Source organism: Gadus macrocephalus, chromosome 1 (assembly GCF_031168955.1).
Source record: "Gadus macrocephalus chromosome 1, ASM3116895v1".
Taxonomy (NCBI): domain Eukaryota; kingdom Metazoa; phylum Chordata; class Actinopteri; order Gadiformes; family Gadidae; genus Gadus; species Gadus macrocephalus.
Genome location: NC_082382.1, coordinates 15194223 through 15212399, shown reverse-complemented (window position 1 = coordinate 15212399; position 18177 = coordinate 15194223). Strand labels below are relative to the sequence as shown.

At 45.4% G+C, this 18177-nt stretch overlaps 1 protein-coding gene across 1 annotated transcript; it reads left to right on the top strand.

Annotated features, from left to right (window-relative positions):
• The first annotated feature begins 5417 nt into the window (after positions 1-5417).
• On the top strand, positions 5418-17950 carry LOC132454987 (protein Wnt-5a-like). The gene is made up of 5 exons (XM_060048636.1): positions 5418-6544; positions 9072-9220; positions 11396-11643; positions 14436-14728; positions 15928-17950. Exons 2-5 carry the CDS (start codon positions 9084-9086, stop codon positions 16384-16386), a joined length of 1137 nt encoding a protein of 378 aa, XP_059904619.1. The 5' UTR covers positions 5418-6544; positions 9072-9083; the 3' UTR covers positions 16387-17950.
• Positions 17951-18177: the final 227 nt, after the last annotated feature.

Here is an 18177-nt window from a genome sequence, read left to right as displayed (position 1 = left end):
CATGTCCGACGTACCTTTGACAAGCCTGATGATTGATATGTTTACATTTATAGTACGCTGCATTACATTTCCATTACGTCATTTAACGGTGTATGTGTCATTAATTTAATAGCCTGCACAGCTATAAAAAAGTATATGAATGCTGTTCTATACGCAACCTTAATACGCTGTTCCATTATACAACAGCTGTACCTTGTTGTACATAAACGTAAATGAAAGAATTAAAACATAAAAAATACAATTTTAACACCCTGTCACAACAAGTTGACAGTTTAAATAATCACAGGCCTTTAAGCATATACACGTACATGAAGCACTTCCTCCCTAACAACATAACTAAAATAACAAAGGTACACTGCGAAGAAATTCCATGATACTAAGTCATTCCATTTCTGGAAGGTTTCCGTTACAATTCTTTTTCCTTTTCTTTTTTCCTACTCAACAGTGTCTGTAGATTAGAAATGGTAAGACCCTGCGTCTCCCAAACTGGGCAGTTATTTCTCTGCTACCCTGCGAACAATGGGGACACTTGTCACATTCTGCAAATGATGGCGGTGCTGTTTCAAGCAACATCATGTTTAAGGATATAGCATGGAATGAAAATAGCCCTTTATCTCAAATCCGCTGGATACTGGATGTCGGTCCACCATTTTGTTCCCCCTTTGTCAGTTGAATCTATTATGGTACATGTTTAGGAGGTTCGATCAAATTTGGCATTGTCCAACTGTCACAAGGGATCTTGTTGAAGAATGTAGAAGAATGTAATGCACTTGTATTGACATTATTTCTCAATATAACTTTGCCTGAAGACAGACCTCTAAATACAGTACATAGTTTATTAGCTATTTCTTTGAAGAATGCCACAAAATGCCACGCGCAATTTATCAGCTCTACTTCACAGCTTACATCCAGGTTTCATACTGCATGAACATCACTGGACTTCTTTATGAAATGAAAAGTAATAACATCTTTGAAAACGACAATACTCCAAGGAATTCAAGAATCCTGGTTCTACTAGACATTTCTAAGAAGGATGATGCTTTCTGCAGTGTGTGTGTGTGTGTGTGTGTGTGTGTGTGTGTGTGTGTGTGTGTGTGTGTGTGTGTGTGTGTGTGTGTGTGTGTGTGTGTGTGTGTGTGTGTGTGTGTGTGTGTGCGTGCGTGCGTGCGTGTGTGTGTGTGTGTGTGTGTGGTGAATGCCTCTGTTGTCTAGAGGTACTAAGGTGTTGACAGAAAAGAAAGAGGAGTGGTCTTCTTGCAGGATCGAGGGGCAGGATTTGCTCTCCATTATGCTCGGCCCCGGGGCCCTATTTGTTGATTCTCTGGCCCCAGAATCATCAATTAAAGTACGGACAGCAGCAAAGAAATCTGAGAACGAGGCCCAACAGGCCCACAACCCTGCATATGTGGACCCTAATGCGCTTATGCACACACACACCCACATGCAAATACACATGCATGCAGACATACACGCACACACATCATGCACATACGCACAGACGTGCATATACGCACACACACACACACACACACACACACACACACACATTGTTGCATTACAAATGATGGCACTTGCGGTAATTGCTCTGGCTGTTTATTTACTCCTGATATAATGGATGATCCTCTTCAGCCTTGTATCCAATCAGAGTGAGATGGGGAAAATGGGACCAGCCCCTCAGTCCTGCCCATATTCCATGAGCCTTTTCCTCCACTCTCAACATACACTTCCTTACACAAAACAAACCCTCTCTCCACTTGATGGTTCTCCTGGGTTATATAAAATACACTTAACGCCGCCTATAAACCCATCAGAATGTTTCTACGTCCTCCTCTTGCATGCCCCCCCCCCCCCCCCCCCCGACCAACAGATGCACAGGTTTTAGTCCCCCCTCCCCCCCCTCCTCCCGTCCATACCCTGAGTGACTGATGATAGCATCTTCAGTGATTGGTAGGCTATTTTGAGCGCTGTTTGCTCAGCCAATGAGGCGCCACCATCCCGCTGGACATACATCATTGTGTTTTTTTGTCTTTTTGTCCAAGCCACCCCTTAGAAAAGGTTGTATGGCGGTTGCTGTCTGCCCCGGCAGCCTGCATAACAGACACATTCCGCCACAGTTTGTTATAAATGAGCACTTGATGTTTGGACTGGTGCCAAGTGCGTTTAAAGCATTCTTAAGGAGCTCTGGACAATTGCCAGACAGCTACAGGGACAAAATGGTCAAGTTTTTAACTCTGAAAAACACAAACATCCAACCAGAGACAGAGTATTAGTGTCTGTGTATTTTAATATTTAGCATACGTTCTCGTCCTCGGAATCAGAGGCAAACACATGTTTACGATACAGGCTACCGCAGCATATCTAAGGATGGAACCATTTTGTATCTGTGGGACGGTTGTTGTTGTTGTATAGCTTGTTTTTAGCTTTACCCTAATGTTGTTCTCTTTTTCCCTCCACAGTCCCTTGCCGAGCCATGCCAAGAGCCTCAAGACATCACTCACCACCCCTACACCCCCCCCCCCCCCCCCCTCACTAGCATACACACTAAACAATACCTAGACACACATAAATACAAACACACACACATAATCACTTCCCCACGGCATTGGGGAGGAAAATTATAGAATTCAGTTGACCATCGCTCAACAGGTCACAGAGAAGCATCACGGTTGGAGAACTACAACCCTTCTGCATTTAGAACATCTCCGGTTTACCTCCTTGCTCCTTTCACTCAAACGATCCTGGGAATGACCCGCCATCTTGGAACTACAGGGTACTGGTGTTGCCTTTATTCCCCCCCCCCCCCCCCCCCGCCCGAGCTGTTTCCAATAGTGTAGAATTGCAGTGCTATGTACTTCTGGCTGCACATGTACCGACAATCATTCCGTTGTCAAAGGCTGGGATTACAGCAGGAGTAGGACCACTCGTACTGTACCAGAGACAGCCATGCAGACACGTCCGATCTCAGCCAGCCTGATGGTTGGGGTACATCTGTTCATGTCTGCAGACTATTTTCACTCTCACAACATGGACCTCACCATGCACACAGGAACCTTCACGGTGCAACGTGCCAAAGGAACCACCTCTGGGTCTAGCACAAATAAGGGAACACATTAAGACTTAAGATGTGACTTTAGTTTTCATTGACTTGTCCGGTTGTCTGTCTCCAGCCCGACAAAAATGAAATATGATAACCATGGGTCTGTGTTGGGATGAATGATGCCCTGTCGGGTCATCTGACACCTGCCCTCGACTCATAACCTGAAACATAACCTTGGAGATGGGACAACACTACTTTAATTTATGGTTCCCTCTGTTTTTCTCTTAATTTTTTGTTGAATCAACCATTATATTGTTACGTTCCGTTTCTGTTTTCTATATCCAACATAGTTTGGGTGCCAGGCTTTAGTGTGTGTGTGTGTGTGTGTGTGTGTGTGTGTGTGTGTGTGTGTGTGTGTGTGTGTGTGTGTGTGTGTGTGTGTTTGTGTGTCAAATGTTGATATTTTATCTTTTATTTATTGGTCTAGCGACCAATTGGCTATCCTTTAAATTAAGTGACTTTCATTTAAAGGCACTGTACTGCCTATTTTTTGTATTGTACTGATGATGTCATGATGATATACTGTACAATAGTTCTGTGTTATAATTTAACTATATCCAATTCCCCTTAACTGTACACTTTCTGTAAATAAGTGTGAGTAGGTGTGTGTGCCTACGTGTGTGTGTGTGTGTGTGTGTGTGTGTGTGTGTGTGTGTGTGTGTGTGTGTGTGTGTGTGTGTGTGTGTGTGTGTGTGACAAGAGGTGGGATCACAATACTAATGTGATTGTTCTAGTGTTTTGACGTGGTCAGCTTGTACGTGTTGTTTAAATAAAGAAGACATTTTCTCAAGGACTGGACCATTTGCTTTCTCAGAGAGACATCTGAGCGTCGACGTTTCCAACAGTAACGTGCTGTACAACAATGGGTATTTTCATAAGATTATAGTTTCACCGCCACTAATGGCCACCTCAACAATGGCCTCTTGGGTTGCCCAAGTAAGATTTCTTTCCACTTTTCATGGTCTACCAATTCTTCTCTCTCTCTTTCTCTCTCTCCCTCTCTCTTTCTCCCTCTCTCGCCCTCTCATAAACTCAGCCAGATGTTGCCCCGTTTCCCTCCTGGGGGGATGGGGGGATGGGGGTAGAGGGAGGGGTAGTAGAGGGAGGGGTAGCCTAGCATGGTATGGGAGGAGGGGGCTGGGCATTCACCCCCCCCCCCCCCCTACTAACACAGGCTGAGCCACTGCCGCGTCCACCACTAAATGCTAGCTAAGTGCAGAGCTCTAGCAGGCGTGCACGGCCACTTTATATGATTTTGCTTGATGGGGGTGAAAGAAATAACGTTTTTGGTTCCAATGTCCCTTTTTCAGCGATTGGAACGATCTGATTGGCTGCTCTGCCAGACTATTGATGTCCCGGTGCTGGTATCTCTGGCCACTTGTCTGAGGCGTCCCAGATGTTCCACACACACACACACACACACACACACACACACACACACACACACACACACACACACACACACACACACACACACACACATTATCTCACAAAGGAACTGTATGCACTGCATGAGCTTTCCGTTCAACAAGTCTTTATTGTAGTGGCTGAGTGGCAGCGGCACGAGAAGCCGACAAGATACTTTGCATATACTTTACTCCAGAACGTATATACATTGTGGCCTCAATGTGCCTTTGAGGAGGGCACATTTAAGTAGTTGAGCAGGCATTATAGACTGCTGTTCAGCTGCATGTGTTTGTATGAGAAAATTGTTTTGATGCCTATTGCATGTAGCCTATATTTGAAGAAAGTTGATTATTGTGAACAAACCCACCCACCTACCTGAAAAGTCATAAGAGATATGAAGTGTGTAAGAATAATGTTGTATTGATTTATCAGTATTAGGAGAATACCTCGATCTCATCCATCCATCCGTGTTGGTATAATCCCAAGAGTGACACGAGCTGGGGGGAAAAAACGTAATGTGTCATTTGAAAAAATATCATTACATAACAATAAATAATCCAGATGAATCCGCTGTGTTTTGGTATTTGATAAGGCACCCTGAAATAACGACGATTGTTAATAACCGAGCTCCCATGTCTTGAAGTGATGAGAGGAGTCTGTATAAGCACTCAGTGTGGACCTGCTTGTCTTGATTTTACCGAGTTGTAACTCGATATCCTGCGACTGAAAATCCCTACTCTGCTCGGCGTGGATAGGGTAATAGCCTTGGGTGCTTTATACGTTTATTTTAGGTAATAGAGACGCTTGTTTTGTTACAGCCCGTTCCGCCCTTTTATTTTCTCTCTTTCTTTTTTTTCTTTTTTTACAGTCTCACCTACACTCAAATGCGAAGTCTGCCCCTTGCTGGCCCGCATTCTTCGATCTTGAAAGTTGGTGCCTAGAAGAAGAAGAAGAAAAAAAGAATCTCATGCGCATGCGCCACCTGAAGTTTTGCGCTGAGCATCAGTGCTGCAGTTTGGTAGTTTGAGAAAGGAGGCGACGGGGCAGGTGACAGAAAGGATTGCGCGATATCTACACCACCTCCACACATAATACACGCACACTCGGTCCGGGAGGACAGACTCAGCGAAGTGGCCTCTGGTGTGCGTAGAGCTGCTTTAACTGCGCCGGCGACAAGTTCATTGCTTGGAGGTACAACTCCCAACCAGAGTTTGGGAGCTTCGTTTCGACGGTCACTCGCCGTGTAGAGGCTGTATGCAATTTGGACTTCGCGGTTGTTGTTGTTTTTTTTTTGCATATGAACTATTGAAGCTCGAGTGAAGGATTTTTCCGACTTTTATTTCTCGTCCAGCATGGAGAGTGGATTGTCAACACGTTTGTGGCGAGGATTCATATGTGGATGTTCCCGCAGGTAGAGGGGGGGGGGGTTAGGTATCCGAAGGTGTGAAGGAAGGACTGGAACAAGTCATTTTTTATTAGCAACCCCTTGATTACACACACTTTGCTTTCATCTAATCTGGCTATCGGTCTCCTTGAATGAGAAAGCAGTCATCGGCTTATCAAGAGACAAGAAGCTAAGTGTGCTGCTGCTCATACTGACTGCTGCCAGTGGCCGTTGAGCTGCTTGTAAGAGAGAGAGAGGGTTTTTTGTTACTGTCTCTACTGAGAAATCAGACAGACATTTTGTTAGAGCTGCCAATTATTCACATTGCCTTTTGGATGTTAATGTAAACAGTTTGCATCTGCTGGGGAAAACAGCTTTACTTTTTTTGTCTGCGCACGAAAACGCACACACGTTAACTGATTGCCAGGTTGCGTGTGTGTGTGTGTGTGTGTGTGTGTGTGTGTACCGCCGACACCAAAAACAAGAACTATTAAAGACTGCCGTTAGTTTGGGTCAATTATCCCACTGCAACTCCATATCCCACGTTACTTCCATTCACATCTACCGGGAAGGAGATCTGGGACACCTGGGCTACTGTGGAATAATATTGGTTTGATTTGCCAACAAGAAAGGATTACGACCTCCATCGGGCCGTGGTAAGTATAGGCCTCTTGGCTATGTCTCACCTGTTTTTCACATGCCTCCCCCTCCTTTTTTAAGTAGCTTAAAGAAATTCTAGTATCTCTCCCCCCCCTAAATGAGGTTGCATTTAGCCTACCTGCACACGATTCCAACCCGTAAATGTCCCCTTCATCCAATGCGTGCAACACGATGCCCTCCTCTGTCGCCTGGTGGCCTACATGCAGAAAGATATTCTATTGAGAAATGGATATTTAACTTGGTTATTTTATATTCTTCGATATCTGTATTTGCCAATGTAAACGTAGGCTATCTATTATAAATCCAGAGACCAAGTAACCGGAGTGATTATAAGGGCGTTTTGATCAGCCCATCACTTCGATGTCCCAAACCGGCAGATCAAACCCTTGTCCCTGGCTCCCTCTCCTGGTTTGATGGGCGACGATGGTATAGGAGATTGGTTGAGTAGCAGGCCAAATCCTCCATCAATAAGTTGCTAGATTCACAGAGAAGAACTCTCAACCGTAAGGAATATCATGCTTATACTTTAGTAGACTATCCTCAAAAAGTACTGTTTACCAAACATTTGAATGTCAAATCCTAAATTAAATTTAGCCTGGGCTATATGATATGAATGAATGCCTATCAGCATTAAATCCAAACATGGCCTACCCAATCTCTGAATTTGAACACATTTTAATAGTAGGTATATTTTGAGCGGAATTTGATTATTTAAGTTGTATAATTATTTTGGCAAACACATCGACAACTTAACAAATCTGCACTTTTTCAATGCATAAGATATATCCACCTTTTAGCGCATTAAGATCACGGCCAGTTAATTGTTAAATTGTGAGCTTGGAACCATTCAATTATGCTGTAATTTCCTTAAAAACAAAGTCTTTATACATGCGTTCTCTAATTCTGTTATTTGTTGTTTTAGAGTGTTTTAATTATTTTGGACAAATTGGTTCGATATCCACTATGAAACAGTCCACTATTAAAAGCAGAAATCCATCCCATTTACTTTTATTCGCAATGTTACTGTGTTATAGTCCCATACTGTCAACTCTTGCTTTTCTTAAGGAGTTTCAACGATCCTGGAATTGACAGATTTTTTAGCATATATATTTATAGCCTATATAGCCTATATAACTGTATAATTATAAAGGCCTATTTTAAATTTGCCTATATATTATTGGAGGACTATTTGACTTACACAGGTAGGCCAACATTTCTATAGGGAAACATGCCCCGTTTGTCCTATTTATTTGATTCTAGTGGACGAATAGAAAGACAAGCGAAGATTACCCGCCAGCTCTTGAGGCAACGAACAAGGAAAATGAAAGCACATGTTTCGTGCGCGCGCCTGACAGTGAGCGCTCATTTAGCGTGCGTGTGCGCGCCTGCCCGTTGGTGAACTTGGCCTTGTCTATAATGAGTATTAACCAATCACATTATTGGCGACTACGGTTAAAAAATACAACAACTACGATATAAATTACAGCAATTGTCTACCAACAAAAACAATGTAGCCTAGATAAATCTTCGCGAAGCATGTTTTGCTTTGTAAAAAAGTTGAAACAGTTTGTCCCTAATTGTCCAGGACCAGGCTTGCACTGTATACGTTTCAATTTATGTTCTGGTTAACCTATTTCTAATACCTTATTAATGTGATTATAAAAAAGGGTCAGGTTTTTTTAAAACGCTGACGTGGCTTTCAAATGTATCGGAATAGAAAAGCGCCGATTACAAAATATTAGATTTCATTATCTTATTGAAATGCCAATTTTTTGGGAATCACGGATAATTAACGACCTACGCAATACCACTGAGTAAAATAATGCAAAAAGGCCCGAAGTAACAATAAGACAGGCCTTTACGTTTTTTCACGCTTTACCGGTGTATTTATATCAAGGCCTAATGGAAAGACGACTTTCAGGTCTACAAAGAAATGTCACTCATCATCGGCCTACAAAAATACAACGAACAATATTATTTTAAATGTGTCAAATATATACATTGGTCACGTGGTGACTTTGACGTCAAGATTTCGGATTAAATTGTCCCTATTCGCCGGTGTATATTCGACTCAGCCATTTATTTCAGTGTTGCATGGCCTAGTCCTCTCACCCTTTGCTTAGTCATCTATATTGCCTGGTGGCAGATATCCTGGGGTCATTGTTATTATCTGGCTGCCTGTCGATCTTCTATACATGAATGACATTCAGACCTGCTAAATATGGTCTCTGCACTGATGGCCCCAGGGCTCCCATTAACACACACACACACACACACACACACACACACACACACACACACACACACACACACACACACACACACACACACACACACACACACACACACACACACACACACACACACACACACACACACTCTATATCTATCAGCATTGCACGTTGTACAATTCTCTTTCCAATAATTTCGACCAGAAAATTCATTGAATGTCATTCGCAGTCAAGTATTCCCACTCAGTGAACCGTGCTTAATCGGAGCTCTGCTCTGCGCTGTGTCCCCCAGATCAGAGGCAGTATGAACCTGGGCTGGGGACGTGTGAGCCGGGCCCTGGGCTGGCCCTCGGGCAGCCTGCTGGACTCCAGGCGCTGTGTGGTCGCCCTCACGCTGCTTACCCTCATCATGCAGGTGGTTGTGGAGGCCAACTCCTGGTGGTACGTTGTCTCTTGGCTTTCTTTTTAGTGTGTGTGTGTGTGTGTGTGTGTGTGTGTGTGTGTGTGTGTGTGTGTGTGTGTGTGTGTGTGTGTGTGTGTGTGTGTGTGTGTGTGTGTGTGTGTGTGTGTGTGTGTGTGTTGTGCCAAATTAATATGTTTAGATATATACGATTTATTCAGAAAAAATTATATATATTTTGTAATAATGTTTTATATATGATTTCTTGCCTTTCTTGACTGCAAAAATAATGTACAAAATGTATATAAATATTTTTGTAGTGTAAAAAAGTATTTGGCTGTTAATTTATATAGATAAAACGTGTTTGTGTGTCTGTTTTTTAACTGAGGCCTGTGTGTGCTTGCTAAGCAAGCCTATTCAGCTGCAGTCATACCGCATATGCAGTAATAAGACATGCTGACTGTAGCACATTAATTCTTCAGGAAGGCCTTTTTCTCCCTCCTTTTTTTCTTCTCCACACTTTGCCAAACCAAAATTATGAATATTACAGAAAACATAGATTGCTGTGGTTTTTGTAAAAACGTGTCCAAAATCCAAATATGTTAAGGCACGGACTTGGTAACAGGAAGGAAGGAGTAGGCATGCTCCAGTGCACGTGTGTGTATGCATGCATCACTGCAGTGTATTTCCCTATTATATGTGTATGCATCCCCCATTGTGTTGTATTTCAGTACTGTGTGTGAATGCATGCCCCACTGCAGTGTATTCCAGAAGTGTGTGTGTGTGTGTGTGTGTGTGTGTGTGTGTGTGTGTGTGTGTGTGTGTGTGTGTGTGTGTGTGTGTGTGTGTGTGTGTGTGTGTGTGTGTGTGTGTGTGTGTGTGTGTGTGTGTGTGTGTGCGTGCCCCACTGCAGTGTAATTCAGTACTGTGTGTGTGTGTGTGTGTGTGCCCCACTGCAGTGTAATTCAGTACTGTGTGTGTGTGTGCCCCACTGCAGTGTAATTCAGTACTGTGTGTGTGTGTAATGCATTCCCCACTGCAGTGTAATTCAGTACTGTGTGAGTATGTGTGTGTGTGTGTGCATGCCCCACTATCCTAAAGACCCTGTCCCCAGAATCACCAGCACTGGTGTTAAAAGTATGTGTAACGGAATGTTAACAAATTTAATACAATCCTACTTTTGATACTGTTATTCCATAATAATCATAGTAACCATGAAATTAAATTTTCACCTTGTTAACGTATTTCATCATCTCATTCGACAGCTTATGCCAAAATCCCCCCAAAAAAGCAGTTTATTAGTTCAAATCTAATATTCCTCCATAATGTGTGTGTGTGTGTGTGTGTGTGTGTGTGTGTGTGTGTGTGTGTGTGTGTGTGTGTGTGTGTGTGTGTGTGTGTGTGTGTGTGTGTGTGTGTGTGTGTGTGTGTGTGTGTGTGTGTGTGTGTGTGTGTGTCGATGACAACAAGAACCAACGATATAGAGACATGTTTGCGGTATCATCTGCAGCCTGCGACAGGCTCACGCACTCTAGCAGGCGTGCACCATTCATTTATGTGCCAACCAATCAGATCCTGACGGGTCAAATCAACATTCCTCATCCGTTTGGGTCCCCCCGCCAAATACCTGTTTTTCTAGGAAACGTGTTAAATTACAGAAGTGGGATACTGTTGCGATGACATTTCATGCTGTTTTGACGATCATATTAAAAATAACATTGAATATAGTTTTTGTCCACCAATCAAAAGCTTACTGAAGCATTTGCCTTCTGTGCTGCCTTCTTTTGCGTGTTAACTTTAGTGCTGATAAGATTTACAAATTGAACGTATGCACAAGTTGCACAGAAAAACGGGTGGAGGAAAACAAATCAACCGTCAGCTCTTTCTCTATTATGTGGGACCACTGCAAGGCTCCGCTTGTGCCCTTGTATTTGCCGTGTCTTTGGTGTGCCACTCTCCCCAGTTGATCAGGATACACCGACGGCCTATTGTCGGCTGTTATATAGTGGCGGGATACTCCCAATTGTTTCTGCGGCTCCCTGACCAGACGCTCATACTAGCGCTGGTCCCATCGGCCCTCTCCGACCGCTGTGCCTTTCCCTTTTCTGTCCATCCAAAACAACACCATTGCTCTGATTGTGTGTGTTCCTCCGACACTTGTTAGCTCTGTGTTCACCCCGTGCGTCTGTCTTCCCCCCCGTGCCGTGGCCCTCCAGGTCCCTGGCCATGAACCCGCTGCTCATCCCCGAGGCGTACATCATCGGGGCCCAGCCCCTGTGCAGCCAGCTGGTGGGCCTGTCGCAGGGCCAGAAGAAGCTGTGCCAGCTGTACCAGGACCACATGCAGTACATCGGCGAGGGCGCCAAGACGGGCATCAGGGAGTGCCAGTACCAGTTCCGGCACCGGCGCTGGAACTGCAGCACCGTGGACAACTCGTCCGTCTTCGGGCGGGTCATGCAGATCGGTAAGAAGCTGTCAGGAAGCACTATTTTTTTTTTTTATCCGTTCATTCGTGGATTGAGTCATTCATTCGTGTGTGGTGTAGTTCATGCGTGCATAACTTCATTGAGTCACGCTTACATGCATGTGTGTGTTTCTTGACCGGCTTGCCCAGGCCCGTGTTATTCACAGGTGGCCTGTTAAGAGTTGAGGTTTTTCCGGTGTGTATGCCACGGGAAAACGTGTCGGTGCACTGCCTAGGGAGGTTGTAGTACAGCTGATTCTGAGCAGCTGTGTGGAGGGAATAGTTGGTGGGTGAGATCGCTGGATCAATCGCATGTGGCCCTGGCCCCCCCTGGATAATCTCTGTAACATTGACGGAGAGACACATGCACACGCACACGCATAGACTGTTGCAGAGCTGCATTAACAACTAATGGGACCCAAGCGGCCGAAGACATAAATGCTAAATATATAATCCACGTTCCTTGCGGGTCGGCGGGCACGTCGGCATGTACAGTAGGGTAGAGCACGTCAGTCTCTTTATAAAGGCCAGGAAAATACTATCCAATCATCCCTGCTTTTTCAACCTTTTGAGGTTGAAAAAGTTAAATCCCAGCGTTGAACTCTTTCATCTCACACGGTACGACTCCGTTTGGGTTGGCCGTTTGCCTCCCACCACACGGGTCAGCGGAAAGTCTGTTTAGTGTTGGCATGTATCGATCATAACTCTCGGGAAGGAGCGAGAGTCAAAGTATAGCCTGTCAGTGCGGTGATCAAGGTAGAGCCATGGCCAATCCGTCTGGCTACGGCTGGGCCGGGCCCGTGCAGCCGGCCTGCATCGTGTGTAGACGACCGCGCTTGATACTGTTTATCAGTCGCACTGGGAACGGGGGTTCTTTTGGGACCACTTTCAGACCGATTTTATTATTTTTACTTTGCTGAGGCGTGCACATGCAGACGTTGGGGAGTGTCTGCCCGCTCAGAGTGTGTGTGTGTGTGTGTGCCTGTGTGTGTGTGCGCCCGAGATTATTGGAGCTTTTTTTTATAGCCCCTCCTCCCTGCCCTTAGTTCTCCTGGCTTCCACTCCACCAATCAGTCTTCAAAGGAACCTCATCTGAATCCTCCACGTTCCTCTCCTCCTCCGCTGCTCTCTCTACCTGCAGCGCCTCTCTTGAGTGTGCGTCCTCTAGCTCCCCTTCCCTCTCAGAGCCAGTAGTGCAGGTGATTTAGGGTTACTCCTCATGAGGCTGGAGTCCTCGCTTACTGCGCTAACCCAGGCGGCGGTGGGAGGTGGTGGGCCTGCGTGGGAGACGACAGCTCGTCTGTCCACAGGTCCACTATTAGGCCAATCTCCTCTGCATGGTTTTAAAATCTGCGTTAGACCCAGAATCTTTCCCCCCTACGCTCAGCCCCAGCGCCCGCCAGCACTTCCATCTGGACAGCGTTCAGCCTCCACCTCCAGCCGTGCACCTTTCATAGCGGACTTGTCCCTTTGGACCCTCTCTTTTTATATTAGGTCAGGGTTAGGGACTCGTATTTATAGATTTTATTGTCTCAAAAAGGTATTGTCTCTACTCCCCAGTTTGGTTTTCGTCTGGGGTTTTTATTCCCCTTTTTATGTGTTTCTTATGACTTATCTTTCTCAGCAGGCTCCCTTCTCCCCGTCGCTCTTTCTTCTCTCGTTTCTTATTCCCCCTTTTAATGCATTTGCTTTTGACTTATCTTTTTTGACTGACTCTCCTCTATCTGTTTTTGCCATTACTTGGTGCTCTCCTGAGTGCAGGCCCAGCAGGTATATGAGCTATTTCACGTCGGGCCCCCCTCTCTGTCAGCACACAGCTTTCTCTTATAGCGTAGGAAAAGGCAGCAGTATTTTTTTTTTCTTCTTCTTACAGTCGCCTATCTCCTCATCTCTATTTCTCTCAGAAACCCACTCACATTCAGCCTGTGGGTTTCTTCTTTAGTGGTTACTTGAGAAAGAGAGGAGAAAAAAAAAAGCTAGAGATTCCTATTTCTTCTCCTTTTATTTTACTTTTTTTTTGGCCATTTTGTGTTTAGAGTTCCAAGATGTGTTTCATTCCGATCTCCGATGAGGAAATGTTAGCTGGGTCTGAAGTGAAGAGAGATTTAATAGTTCTGTGGCTCCAGGTTGAGTTGGGAGCTACGGATTCACAGATGGGAGTTTTTTTTCTTTACTGTAACACTGTATCTGTCGGCTGTGATTTGTGGAGCGATGGCAGTTGGCTGCTGAGGGAGGTCTCTGTCACCGGGGGGCGCTGTCTTCACTCTGGCGTGTTCCCAGTGGTAGATTTCACCGCTGTGAGTGCAGGTCATAATGGAGAGTCTTGCAAGCGGCCTCTAAAAACTCTATCATTCCCGTGAAAAGAATGCGATGCACACATGGGATTGGAAGGCGTAGTTTTAATTGCATAAATGCCTTTGGTGACGGGACATCATGGACAGCGCTCTACATCTACACACTGCTATCATATCAAGTGGTAGATAGGAACTGCTTTGGGGTAGAACACATCTGGTCATTCTCCATTTTTTTATATCTTTCCCATATACGTCTCTCTGATTGTGTCTGTCTGTATCTCTCTGTTTCTCCATCAGTTCCTTGTCTCTCTCCCTCCATGTCTCTGCACTGTACTCTTTACTCCCTCTCACTGTAGCGAGTGCAAGCTATGAAGTGGTGCGGGAGAAAAGGTCATTCTCTAAATGTAACGGCCCTCTCCATGCAACCTGTTGTCACACATGTTGTCCCGCTCACAGCCGACGTTGACCCTGTCGTCTTCTGTCCGTGTGTGTCCTCAGGGAGCCGCGAGACGGCGTTCACCTACGCCATCAGTGCGGCGGGCGTGGTCAACGCGGTCAGCCGGGCCTGCCGGGAGGGGGAGTTGTCCAGCTGCGGCTGCAGCCGGGCGGCGCGGCCCAAGGACCTTCCCCGGGACTGGCTGTGGGGCGGCTGCGGCGACAACCTCAACTACGGCTACCGCTTCTCCAAGGAGTTTGTGGACGCGCGCGAGCGGGAGAAGAGCTACCCCAAGGGCACCGCTGAGAGCGCCCGACTGCTGATGAACCTGCACAACAACGAGGCCGGACGCAGGGTAGGGAGGGAGGGAGGGAGGGATGGATGGATGGATGGATTGATGGATGGAAGGTCTGGATAGGGCTTGGTCATAAATCGTTTTTTAAATGGTTTTGCATTCTATTAAAAATTGAAGATGTTTGAAATAGGTCTTTAGGTCTTCAACACAATGACCCTCCGTTGGACACTTTTGAATGCCATTTTGAATTCACGAGCATATAATTTACAATAATTTACGATATTGTGTCAAATTCCCCATAATTATTGTGAAAATTGATGTTTCCTTATCGCCCAGCCCTTGGTCTGGAACTTCTCCTGAAGTAGACTTGTTGAGGGAGGGAGGGAGGGAGAGGGGAGGGACAGAGGGCGGGCGGGTGGGCGGGTGGTCTACTGCAGCCTCCTGTTCTCAACACTGAGCCAGAGCAGCAGGAGGGATGACAAATGCGATGGGAGTTGAGAGTGAGATAATCCAGGTCAATCAGACGAGTGCATCCACCCGTTGATCATCTGTGAAACGGCTTAATCCACCACCTCCCCCCCCCCCCCCCCCCCCTTACAAACCCTCCAACTCTTCTCCCCTCCACCCCCCCGGGGACTTTGATCTGCAAGGGGGTGGCAGTCTGTCCTGGGAGGCGGTGTGGAGGTTTTTGCAAGTCCATTCCAGAAGGCTTGAAACTGCCTCAAACAAAACACTCTGGGCCAAAGTGCTGTCGCCAGGCAACCGCCCCTGTTTAGAGTCGGGTCCAATGAGTCGAGGGCATTTATGCTGCAGCACACATGGAGTGATTTGGAAGATTACCGCCCTTTGATTAATTGGTGTGCGCGTGTGCACAGGAATGAAAAACATTCCAAACTTACCACTGCACAGATTTTGGAAAATGATTACAAATGAACACATTGGAAAGGTTTTTCTTCAGTGGTTGTGAAATTCTCTAATATATAATACACTGTATCGCAAAGGGCCTTACAGTGAATAGTGTTTGGGGCATACAGTATCATAAGTGAGCTGTAAGGGATGTGGTGGAGCAGTTACTTAATCCACAACAGGTCAACCGCAGACATTGAGGTTCAGCCACTTTCAAATCGGAGTCCAACACCCTGACCCCTTCCAAACCATCCTACTCAGGGGGACGCTTATCAAACCGGTGTGTCGTTTATTGGCCCACGTGTCTCATTGGCTCCTCCCTTCTCTCCCTCTCCCTCTGTCCCTCCCTCCAGACCGTGTCGGACCTGGCGCACGTGTCCTGCAAGTGCCACGGCGTGTCGGGCTCCTGCAGCCTGAAGACGTGCTGGCTGCAGCTGGCCGACTTCCGCAAGGTGGGCGACGCGCTCAAGGAGAAGTACGACAGCGCCGCCTCCATGAAGCTCAACTCGCGCGGCAAGATGGTGCAGATGCACAGCAAGTTCAACCCGCCCACCAGCCACGACCTGGTGTACATCGACGGCAGCCCGGACTACTGCCTGCTCAACCACACCACGGGCTCGCTGGGCACGGTGGGCCGGCTGTGCAACAAGACGTCGGAGGGCATGGACGGCTGCGAGCTCATGTGCTGCGGCCGCGGCTATGACCAGTACAAGGCCCAGGTGGTGGAGCGCTGCCACTGCAAGTTCCACTGGTGCTGCTACGTCAAGTGCAAGCGCTGCACCAAGACCGTGGACCAGTTTGTCTGCAAGTGAGGTGGAAGGAGCGGGGAGGAGCAGAAGGCGGAAGGGGGAGCCGGAGGAGAAGGAGATGGCGGAGGGGAAAGAGATGCTAAGGACGGATGAAAAAAAAAAAAAGAGGATTGTTTTGGTTGTTTGCGGCCGGCGGTTCGCGCCTCCCTGGAGGGCTTCCAGGCAGCGGGGGAAAACTAACAAGTCTTGAGGACGGAGAGAGAGTGGAAAGAAAGAAAATAAACTATATAAATTATATTTATAGAGTTAAACAATTATACCGTTGCAAAAAGACTGACTCTTTGCTCCATTTTAGAGTTTTCAACCAAAAAAACGTACATTTTCAGAAACTGAGAGTATCTTGTAATATTTATTTTCAGATTATAGTTTTTTTTTTTAACCACCAGGTCATCAGTTTTTCAAGCCCCGTAAATGCCTCAATCTGGCTGCACCACAAAGGCCACGTTTCCTTTTTAATTCCTGAATATATCGTTTATTTGGCTCGTCCAACAAGTCAGTGATTTTTATTTTTATTTCCCATGACCCTAGAATAGTTAACATTTTGTGGCATAGTTAGAAGTTCAGTGTTTTGTAGTGGAAGAGCGATGACATTGACTTGAATGCCTTTGTACTCTTATCTATGGATGTGATTTCACTGGCCCTGTCTCACACCAGTCTTTTAAGCCCTAGTCTGATTGTCGACCACATGTTGGCTGAGGTCTAGTTAAAGCTGCCGATACGAAAGTTCACTGCCGGCAAAACAAAAAGTCGGGCTTTTGGATTTCTTTACTGGGTATTGGACGACCTACCCAAGATTTCTCAGAATCCCTAGCGCTCATCCATGGTACTGCAACAAGCCCCCCTACCCATTATGCACTTTGAAACAGGCTCCAGCCCAGACCAAAGGCGTCTGTCTGTTTTAACTGTTTGTTTTTAATCACTGTGCATCGTCAGCGAATATAACATTATATTTTACTTTTATTTTTTCTCCGTATTAATACAGATTATCCACTTCACATTATCCTATGATACTTACATGGTTTTTAATATTAAGGGGCAATGTTCTGGTTATGATGGTGAAATATTCCACGCTCTGTGTATATAGTTTGTCTTTCCAACAAATCAGTAAATCGTATGTATTTATTTTCCCGTATCCAGATTCTCTCGAAAAGCTTCTAGAATGGAAAATGGAGACATCTTCACACACCGATCAATGTTTATGTCAACATTTCTTATTTTCACATAGTTGTTCTCACAAATTTGGCTTCACACCGTTTTGTTGTTGTTTTTTGTAAAGGGAAATGCACCTTAATGTTTTAAAAACACTTTTCACCATGAACAGCTTTGCCGTTACGTTGTCACACACTCATACACTCTTTAATACCACTCAGTTACTATCACTTTACCTGTGATGATTAGTAGACAAAGCATTAGCGTACCTACTCCATACCAATCCAACTATTGTATATTTATAAGCTTCTCCGTGAATTTGAGGTTTGCTAAACAATTTGTTATAGCTGTTTTGTTACTTTTAAAGATTTGGATCATTGCTCCTACTTTGTTTCAATAAATATCAAATATAAAACAAGCAGAGAAGGGGTACAGGCATTTACTCTGATTTGTGATATGATTTTGATATCCTGCTGGCACCACACTAGACGTGACCGAATCCATCCAGTAATCCTCAATGTTTTTCATTGCGTAAATCAAATCTATGGAGCTGAACTCTTTGGAACGCGGCCTCGGCTCTTCCAATCACAACTTTATTTTCAGTTCCCTCATGATGTTCAATCATATTTTTTCCTTTTCTCTTTA

Coding starts and splice junctions, on each gene's coding strand:
- LOC132454987 (XM_060048636.1), top strand. CDS start 9,084: ATGAACCTGGGCTGGGGACGTGTGAGCCGGGCCCTGGGCTGGCCCTCG. Junction 9,221..11,395: donor GTGGAGGCCAACTCCTGGTG/GTACGTTGTCTC, acceptor GTGGCCCTCCAG/GTCCCTGGCCATGAACCCGC. Junction 14,729..15,927: donor ACAACGAGGCCGGACGCAGG/GTAGGGAGGGAG, acceptor CCCTCCCTCCAG/ACCGTGTCGGACCTGGCGCA.